Source organism: Procambarus clarkii, chromosome 15 (assembly GCF_040958095.1).
Source record: "Procambarus clarkii isolate CNS0578487 chromosome 15, FALCON_Pclarkii_2.0, whole genome shotgun sequence".
Lineage (NCBI taxonomy): Eukaryota > Metazoa > Arthropoda > Malacostraca > Decapoda > Cambaridae > Procambarus > Procambarus clarkii.
Genome location: NC_091164.1, coordinates 13,532,584 through 13,544,323, shown reverse-complemented (window position 1 = coordinate 13,544,323; position 11,740 = coordinate 13,532,584). Strand labels below are relative to the sequence as shown.

The 11,740-nt window shown below is 46.2% G+C and overlaps 1 protein-coding gene across 1 annotated transcript; it reads left to right on the top strand.

Annotated features, from left to right (window-relative positions):
• The first annotated feature begins 9,321 nt into the window (after positions 1-9,321).
• LOC138364953 (uncharacterized) lies at positions 9,322-9,747 on the top strand. The gene has a single exon (XM_069325035.1). It carries the CDS (start codon positions 9,322-9,324, stop codon positions 9,745-9,747), a length of 426 nt encoding a protein of 141 aa, XP_069181136.1.
• The last annotated feature ends 1,993 nt before the right edge of the window (positions 9,748-11,740 follow it).

The following is an 11,740-nucleotide window of genomic DNA, read 5'->3' as shown; positions in this document are numbered from 1 at the left end:
TGCTGATATCCTTGAAAGAGTCCTGATTTAGGTTTTAAAGCGATGCTCTAATGTTTGCCAGGGTCCTGTACGCTGTCATGTCACCCTGTCTATGTTTGCTTCTGGTGTTAATGTTGACATTATGTCCACTTCTAAATCTTTGTCTTTCCTCGCTTCCTGTAACTGCCTTCTGGTCTTCTTTCTCTGTTACCTTTCACTTATTTGGAATGAACTCCAGCAACAATTTGTTTGTCCACTATTGGAGTTTGTCAAGGTCTTCCTGTATTATTTTGAAGTCCTCATCTGTTTTTGCACTACTTATCTTTGCATAGTCGACAGACATCGACATGTAAGTGCTCACTTGTTCTTGTCGATCATTAACAAAACATAGACCAATGACACAAAACGCTGGCATAACAATTTCCAAAAATATTGGATGTGGAGATAACTATGACCTAGAACACAGAACATGAATATAACATATGCACACGACATAGACATAAGAAATAGCTAGGACATAAGACATGGAAAAAATAAAGGCCAAGGACAAAGTTTATGGATATTACAAGTTCCCAGGACAGAGGACATTGACACAACAAAGGCCACCATCACAAAACATGGATATGCCATTGGCCATAGAAACAGAACATGGACATTACAAAGCCCCCTGGACAAAATACCTGGTCATAACATAGGCCCAAGTGTGCATATACCAAAGCCTCTGGACAAAGAACATGAACATAATATTAGCCTCGGGTACGGAAGCTAAACTTACCCACGGCCCTGGACACCGAACATACCCACGGCCCTGGACACTGAACATACCCACGGCCCTGGACACTGAACATACCCATGGTCCAGGACACTGAACATACCCACGGCCTTGGACACTGAACATACCCACGACCTTGGACACTGAACATACCCACGACCTTGGACACTGAACATACCCACGACCTTGGACACTGAACATACCCACGGCCTAAGATACTGAACATACCCACGACCTTGGACACTGGACATACCCACGGCCATGGACACTGAACATACCCACAGCCTTGGACACTGAACATACCCACGGCCCTGGATACTGAACATACCCACGACCTTGGACACTGAACATACCCACAGCCTTGGACACTGAACATACCCACAGCCTTGGACACTGAACATACCCACAGCCTTGGACACTGAACATACCCACAGCCTTGGACACTGAACATACCCACGACCTTGGACACTGAACATACCCACAGCCTTGGACACTGAACATACCCAAGGCCTTGGACACTGAACATACCCACAGCCTTGGACACTGAACATACCCACAGCCTTGGACACTGAACATACCCACGACCTTGGACACTGAACATACCCACAGCCATGGACACTGAACATACCCAAGGCCTTGGACACTGAACATACCCACGGCCTTGGACACTGAACATACCCACGGCCTTGGACACTGAACATACCCACAACCTTGGACACTGAACATTCCCACAACCTTGGACACTGAACATACCCACGGCCCTGGACACTGAACATACCCACGGCCTTGGACACTGAACATACCCACGACCTTGGACACTGAACATACCCACAGCCTTGGACACTGAACATACCCACAGCCTTGGACACTGAACATACCCACGACCTTGGACACTGAACATACCCACAGCCATGGACACTGAACATACCCAAGGCCTTGGACACTGAACATACCCACGGCCTTGGACACTGAACATACCCACGGCCCTGGACACTGAACATACCCACGGTCTTGGACACTGAACATACCCACGGCCCTGGACACTGAACATACCCACGGCCTTGGACACTGAACATACCCACGGTCTTGGACACTGAACATACCCACGGCCTTGGACACTGAACATACCCACGGCACTGGACACTGAACATACCCACAGCCCTGGACACTGAACATACCCACAGCCTTGGACACTGAACATACCCACGGCCTTGGACACTGAACATACCCACGGCCTTGGACACTAAATATACCGACGGCCTTAGACACTGAACATACCCATGGCCCTGGACACTAAATATACCCACGGCCTTGGACACTGAACATACCCATGGCCCTGGACACTGAACATACCCACGGCCTTGGACACTAAATATACCGACGGCCTTGGACACTGAACATACCCACGGCCTTGGACACTGAACATACCCACGGCCTTGGACACTGAACTTACCCACGGCCATGGACACTGAACATACCGATGGCCTTGGACACTGAACATACCCACGGCCTTGGACACTGAACATACCCACGGCCTTGGACACTGAACATACCCACGGCACTGGACACTGAACATACCGATGGCCTTGGACACTGAACATACCCACGGCCTTGGACACTGAACATACCCATGGCCCTGGACACTGAACATACCCACGGCCTTGGACACTGAACATACCCACGGCCTTGGACACTGAACATACCCACGGCCTTGGACACTGAACATACCGACGGCCTTGGACACTGAACATACCGACGGCCTTCAAAACCGAACATACCCACGGCCTTGGACACTGAACATACCCACGGCCTTGGACACTGAACATACCCACGGCCCTGGACACTGAACATACCGATGGCCTTGGACACTGAACATTCCCACGGCCTTGGACACTGAACATACCCACGGCCTTGGACACTTAATATACCGACGGCCTTGGACACTGAACATACCCACAGTCTTGGACACTGAACATACCCACGGCCTTGGACACTGGACATACCCACGGCTTTGGACACTGAACATACTCACGGCCTTGGACACTGAACATACAGTCGGCCTTGGACACTGAACATACCCACGGCCTTGGACACTGAACATACCCACGGCTTTGGACACTGAACATACCCACAGCCTTGGACACTGAACATACCCACAGCCTTGGACACTGAACATACCCACGGCCTTGGACACTGAACATACCCACGGCCTTGGACACTGAACATACCGTCAGCCATGGACACTGAACATACCCACGGCCTTGGACACTAAACATACCGTCGGCCTTGAACACTGAACATACCCACGGCCTTGGACACTGAACATACGCATGGCCTTGGACACTGAACATACCCACGGCCTTGGACACTGAACATACCGTCGGCCTTGGACACTGAACATACCCACGGCCTTGGACACTGAACATTCCCACAGCCATGGACACTGAACATACCCACGGCCTTGGACACTGAACATACCCACAGCCTTGGACACTGAACATACCGTCGGCCTTGGACACTGAACATACCATCGGCCTTGGACACTGAACATACCCACGGCTTTGGACACTGAACATACCCACAGTCTTGGACACTGAACATACCCACGGCCTTGGACACTGAACATACCCACGGCTTTGGACACTGAACATACCCACGGCCTTGGACACTGAACATACCCACGGCCATGGACACTGAACATACCCACGGCCTTGGACACTGAACATACCCACAGCCTTGGACACTGAACATACCGATGGCCTTGGACACTGAACATACAGTCGGCCTTGGACACTGAACATACCCACGGCCTTGGACACTGAACATACCCACGGCTTTGGACACTGAACATACCCACAGCCTTGGACACTGAACATACCCACAGCCTTGGACACTGAACATACCCACGGCCTTGGACACTGAACATACCCACGGCCTTGGACACTGAACATACCGTCAGCCATGGACACTGAACATACCCACGGCCTTGGACACTGAACATACCGTCGGCCTTGAACACTGAACATACCCACGGCCTTGGACACTGAACATACGCATGGCCTTGGACACTGAACATACCCACGGCCTTGGACACTGAACATACCGTCGGCCTTGGACACTGAACATACCCACGGCCTTGGACACTGAACATACCCACGGCCATGGACACTGAACATACCCACGGCCTTGGACACTGAACATACCCACAGCCTTGGACACTGAACATACCGTCGGCCTTGGACACTGAACATACCATCGGCCTTGGACACTGAACATACCCACGGCTTTGGACACTGAACATACCCACAGTCTTGGACACTGAACATACCCACGGCCTTGGACACTGAACATACCCACGGCTTTGGACACTGAACATACCCACGGCCTTGGACACTGAACATACCCACGGCCATGGACACTGAACATACCCACGGCCTTGGACACTGAACATACCCACAGCCTTGGACACTGAACATACCCACAGCCTTGGACACTGAACATACCCACGGCCCTGAACACTGAACATACCTACGGCCTTGGACACTGAACATACCCACAGCCTTGGACATTGAACATACCCACGACCTTGGACACTGAACATACCCACAGACTTGAACACTGAACATACCCACGACCTTGGACACTGAACATACCCACAGCCTTGGACACTGAACATACCCACGACCTTGGACACTGAACATACCCACGACCTTGGACACTGAACATACCCACAGCCTTGAACACTGAACATACCCACGACCTTGGACACTGAACATACCCACAGCCTTGGACACTGAACATACCCACGACCTTGCACACTGAACATACCCACGACCTTGGACACTGAACATACCCACAGCCTTGGACACTGAACATACCCACGACCTTGGACACTGAACATACCCACAGCCTTGAACACTGAACATACCCACGACCTTGGACACTGAACATACCCACAGCCTTGGACACTGAACATACCCACGACCTTGGACACTGAACATACCCACGACCTTGGACATTGAACATACCCACAGCCTTGGACACTGAACATACCCACGACCTTGGACACTGAACATACCCACAGCCTTGGATACTGAACATACCCACGACCTTGGACACTGAACATACCCACGACCTTGGACACTGAACATACCCACAGCCTTGGACACTGAACATACCCACGACCTTGGACACTGAACATACTCACGACCTTGGGCACTGAACATACCCACAGCCTTGGACACTGAACATACCCACGACCTTGGACACTGAACATACCCACAGCCTTGAACACTGAACATACCCACGACCTTGGACACTGAACATACCCACAGCCTTGGACACTGAACATACCCACGACCTTGGACACTGAACATACCCACAGCCTTGAACACTGAACATACCCACGACCTTGGACACTGAACATACCCACGACCTTGGACACTGAACATACCCACGACCTTGGACACTGAACATACCCACGACCTTGGACACTGAACATACCCACGGCTTTCATCACCTAGCATAGACATATAGCGACTCTACAGAGAAAACATCGGGGATAACACTGCCCTGGGAACATCCTGGATAACACTGCCCTGTGAACATTCTGGATAACACTGCCATATGAACATCCTAGATAACACTGCCCTTCAAACATCCTTAATAACACTGCCCTCCAAACATCCTGGATATCACTGCCCTGGGAACATCCAAGATAACACTGCCCTGTGAACATTCAGGATAACACTGCCCTGGGAACATCCTAGATAACACTGCCCTGGGAACATCCAAGATAACACTGCCCTGGGAACATCCTAGATAACACTGCCCTGGGAACATCCTAGATAACACTGCCCTGGGAACATCCAAGATAACACTGCCCTGGGAACATCCTAGATAACACTGCCCTGGGAACATCCAAGATAACACTGCCCTGGGAACATCCTAGATAACACTGCTCTGGGAACATCCAAGATAACACTGCCCTGGGAACATCCAAGATAACACTGCCCTGGGAACATTCAGGATAACACTGCCCTGTTAACATTCTGGATAACACTGCCCTGAGAACATCCTGGATAACATTGCCCTGTGAACATCCTGGATAACACTGCCCAGGGAACATTTAGGATAACCCTGACCTCTGAACATCCAAGATAACACTGCCCTTTGAACATTCAGGATAACACTGCCCTGTGAACATTCAGAATATCCCTGCCCTGGGAACATCCAGGATAATCCTGACCTGTGATCATCCTGGATAACACTACCCTCTGAACATTTTGGATAACCCTGTCCTGGGAACATCCTGGATAACACTGCCCTGGGAACATCCTGGATAACAATGCCCTGGGAACATCCTGGATAACAATGCCCTGGGAACATCCTGGATAACAATGCTCTAGGAACATCCTGGATAACACTGCCCTGGGAACATCCTGGATAACACTGCCCAGGGAACATCCTGGATAACCCTGCCCTGGGAACATCCTGGATAACAATGCCCAGGGAACATCCTGGATAACACTGCCCTGGGAACATCCTGGATAACACTGCCCTTGGAACATCCTGGATAACACTGACCTGGGAACATCCTGGATAACCCCCTCTCTGGGAACATCCTGGATAACACTGCCCTTGGAACATCCTGGATAACACTGCCCTTGGAACATCCTGGATAACCCTGCCCTGGGAACATCCTGGATAACACTGCCCTGGGAACATCCTGGATAACCCTGCCCTGGGAACATCCTGGATAACCCTGCCCTTTGAACATCCTGGATAACCCTGCCCTGTCGGAAATCCAACATTAACATACTAGATTACTAGCAGTTCTTGATTAGTCTCATCACTTAACAAACTAAATAACACCATAACATAAAAGGTTGGTGAGAGGCTTATATCCATAAATTTATATATATATATATATATATATATATATATCTCTTGTGTTTAGATAGAAACATTTAACATATAAATCATAAACTCATATAAATATTGCACAATTCTATTTACTGCATAACATATAAGATTTACCTAGTGCCAACTCTTATACAGAGGTCTTACAATATTAGATTAGTGCTGATGATGAACCTAGTCTAAACAAATTAATTGTGCTAACCTGTGTATGGGTAGGATACCACACTTATCTAGGGTTGAACTAATTGTACAGCCTAACAAGTATTTAAACATTGTGCAGATTCCTATAATCATTGACAATACGAATTGTGTTTCCATAGGTACTTATTGAAGTGTAATATTTCCATACTTTATTTCATAGTAATCATTTCACCTTTGAGTGTTAATGAGTGTCTCTGTACCAACTAAGAGTGAAATTGAAGAACTAACTTAAAGTGTTCCAACATTGACACTGATTACCACTCAAAATCATTTGTCTGAATGATTATACGTATATATTATTTTAATGTGCTAATCTCCTAGGAGATTGGATTTACGCCTAATGACAGTAAATTTAACCCTGGGCTACTACTAACAGTACTTGTTCAGCATTTATGAGCAGCCCTAGTACACACCCAACACGGCTTAACCAGACAACCAGTATGGCTACTTCAGGAAAACTGAAAAGGACATTTGCAGGTCTTAAAGGCCACCTAACTAGACAGATTAATAAATGCCACATTTTGTCTTAACAATCTCCAGTTGATCATAATGAACTGGAAAGCTGCTATCAAGCAGCTGCAAGTAAATTTGTGCAAGTCAAATGCCAAATAGAGAAATATTTGGCTGAACTTGCCAACACTAAATTAACGGAAACAGAATTAGACAATGTTATGGCTGAGCAAGCAGATCATGAGGATGACACTCAGGCTGAGCTAGCAGATCATGAGGATGACACTCAGGTTACAGCCATTCATCAGAATGATTGCCCATTGTAAGGCAACAACAACAGTAACATCTTCCCCTAACACAACAAAGCCAGAAGTGAAACTGCCTTCACTCAGTTTATCCACATTCTCGGGAACAGAGGATGAAAGTTGGGATAACTTCTGGAACAAATTTGTTGAGTCAGTGGATTCTAAACACAATATCCATACAACCACCAAATTTACATATTTACTCGTTCAACTTAAGGGAGAAGCTTTAAAGGTGGTATCCAATTAAACATTAACTAGTGATGGTTATTATCTCGCAGTTCAACTCCTTAAGGATAATTATGCTGACACAGAGCGAGCTGTCACACTCCAAAACGTCCAAAAATGGTTGGACTTACCATCCCCAGACGGAACCTCTGACTAACTCCAAGCCTTTACATTAGAGCTTTAGTCATTACTCAAGGTACTCAGCCTAAAGATTGATTTAGATTGTTTGGACTAGTTAACTAACGTTATTGTAAGACACGGATTACCCAGTGAAACATTGGATACGATGGGTACCTTACATAACAAATCTTCCCTGACAGTTCAAGAGATCACAGTAGGATTATGCTCTTTAGTAGAATGACAGAGAGCAAACACAGATGGTACACTAATCACTAAACCTTCGTTAACCACCCATAGTAAATCACAGAGTACATACAGGACTCCAAATAAACCTAAAACATCTATCTCCATTCCAAGGTGGAAACAAGGCAGGGTGGGCACATATACAGTGAGTTCCTCCAAACCTACAGTTACTGTGTCACCCAAGGTGGTGACTACCAAAGGTGCTGCAGGTTGGGTGACGTGTTTGTTCTACGATGAAGAACATTCCATATATCACTACACTAATTACCCTGATTGTACTACATGTGTAAAGTGACTCAAGGAGTTGCATAAATGCACCAGGTGTCTAAGGTCACATGACACCAATACCTATGCAACAAAAATGCACACTTGCAATAGGTGTAATAAGGGTCAACAGCAGACAGCACTGTGTGGAGACATAAGACCATGGTCTCACAAACCCCAGGTGGAGGAAGAAACTTCCACTACAGTGCAGTTCTATAAAGTATATCAGGATGTGTCCTTTCAAAGAGGTCTGATAATAACACAGCTTTGCCCACAGCACAACTACTCATCAAGAACGAAAGGTCCAAGGTCACCACTCGTGGTTATTTGACCAAGGATCCCAAAAGATATTTGTCATACGAAAGTGGCAGATGATCTAAAACTAAAACCTGTTCAGCAGGTAAAACTGAACATATCTTCAAACTTGACCAACACAGGACCCCAAGTCTACAAAGTGGTCCAACCATTAGTACGTTTAGGTGGTTATGCCCAAATTATACAGGTCATTGTAGTAGATAAAATCCCATCTGACCTATATATTTATGGTCCAGGGACACCAGCCAAATCCCTACAAGAAATGGGAATTAAGCTGGTCGACAACAAAATCACGTTTGACCACCTCTCCAATATTGGATTCCTTGTAGATGCAGACTATTACCATAAGTTCATTACTGGACAACTAAAAGGCAGGGAATGAACCTGTTATTGTCTGTAGTAGGCAACTTGCTCACTGGCCCAGTATTGAGTCTGAAGCAACCCATACCTGTAGACTATCAACAAATCAACCCAGTGATGGTTGCATGACTAGGGGTAGAACAGTCACCACTTAAGTTCAGATACATGTCCGAGGATGAGCTTGATCCACAAATACATAAATTATGGGATCTAGCAGCTTTTGGCACACTCCCTGAACAACCTAGTCCAGATGATGACTGTACTTACAAACAATACCTAGACTCAGTGGTATGCAAAGACAACCAATTCTGGGTCAGGTTACCATGGAAGCTGAATCACCCTCAGCTGCCAGTAAATCATTTCATGGCACAAAATCAATTAAGGTCTCATGTGATGCACTTAAATAGACAGCCTGAGAACCTGAAATTCTACCATGGTCAACTCCAACAGCAACTCGATATCAAATTCATTGAAGTTGTAACCAATGATGACCCTAAGAAAGGACATTATTTGCCGCACCATGCCATACTGAAAAATTCAGCCACTATCCCACTGAAGATAGTATTTAACTGCAGTGTCAAGACCAGGTAGAATAGTCTCTTGTTAAATGACTGCCTTCAAACTTGCCCTAGTCTGACACAAAGGCTGTAAGATGTGCTGTTAAAGTACATACATAGGGACTTATGCATACATGACCAACATAAGTAAAGCATTCCTTAAGGTAGGTCTCCAGGAAGAAGACCGTAACTACACAAAATTCCTATGGATTAAGGATCCTAGCGATCCAAACAGTTAAATAATCACATACAGGTTTGCATCAGTTTTGCTTGGTGCTACTTCTTCACCATTTCTGCTCTAAGCAACCTTAAATATGCACTTGAAGAAGTCTAATGGTCCAAATAAAACTGAAACTAGCAACAACCTGTATGTGGACAATTTCAAGGAACAACTAGCAGTGAGAGTAAACTGCTAAACATATATCACGAGGGCATATAGGGGGTGCCGGTCGGCCGAGCGGACAGCACGCTGGATTTGTGATCCTGTGGTCCTGGGTTTGATCCCAGGTGCCAGCGAGAAATAATGGGCAGAGTTTCTTTCACCCAATGCCCCTGTTACCTAGCAGTAAAATAGGTACCTGGGTGTTAGTCAGCTGTCCCGGGCTGCTTCCTGGGGTTGGAGGCCTAGTCGAGGACCGGGCCGCGGGGACACTAAAAAGCCCCGAAATCATCTCAAGGTAACCTCAAGATAGGGCAATGGAGAGTTGTTGTGAGCAAATATGCCTCTCCCATCATTGGCGTCCTATAATACCATCTTAAAAAACTGATCGAATCAGAATTTCTTGATTACAAGGTACCCCAGAAGACAAAGGTCCTAAGTATCGACTGGGATACAACTTCGAATCAGTTGGCCATCATATCGGTGGAACCAGATACCACCAACCAAACAACGAGGATACTACTATCCCAAGTCATCAAATCCTTTGACCCTTAGGACTATTAAATCCCATATTGATAAATTGGTAAGTTGATAATGCAGGAATCCTGGCAAGAGAAGATCGGCTGGGATGATCCACTAACACCTGCCTTGCAAGAAAAGTGGCAGGGGCTAGAGAAAGATCTAAGTATCCTACAGTCTGTCAAGTTTCCTCGAAACACAGTACATCAAAATCAACTAATTAGGCCACATGTGGTCTGTGATGCCTCAGGAAAGGCTTATATCACAGTAGCCTACCTAGTAAAAAATGAGCAAGCAAATTTGCCACAAGTGGCAAATTTGTAAAATTTGTCATTGCCACCACTCAAATCAACAGCTTTACTGCTAGGATTAAGATTGGCTCATTATCTGATCAATACCTTAAGTAACATCCCCTTTGAAGAAAAAATGGTGTTGTCAGATAATGAGGCAGTACACCAGTGGGTGAGAAATAACAATTGTAAAACTCCTTACGTGAAAAACCGTGTCAAGGAAATTAGAGTTATCAGCAGGGTACAAACTGAGATATATATTCCCACCAAAGAGAATCCAACTATCTACCTCTCTAGAAGCCTGACTTTTCTGCAATTAGCCAAAGCAGAGATGTGGTTGAATGGACCTCAGTGGCTAGTCATTGACAGTGGCCTGAACAAAAGAGACATGTCATTGTGACCAATGTCACTGCTCCCACTGAGGAACCAGAACCACCTCGGGCTTTGGTATTTGATCCTAATCGGTACTCTGAACTTCATAAACTACTAGGTGTGTGTCACACAAGTGGTGTGTGATTTCATAAACATGATAGGAATCAAATATAAATTCCTTGGTCCCTTAAAGTATTGGGTCAAAAGAATCCAAACTGAAACATATGGGATGGATTTTGAAGACCTTGCTGAAAAATTTGTAAATGATCTGGGTCTCTGGTTTGACTCTGACAGTAATAACATAATAAGATGCGGGGGTCACTTACAGCATGCCAACATAGATCTTGAAGTAAAACATGCAATGTTTCTCCTCCGACGCCACATAGCAAGCAGGCTAATTTTGTTACACATACACAAACACAACACTCTGCATGGGGAGGTATTAGATACCCTCACCGACCTAAGAC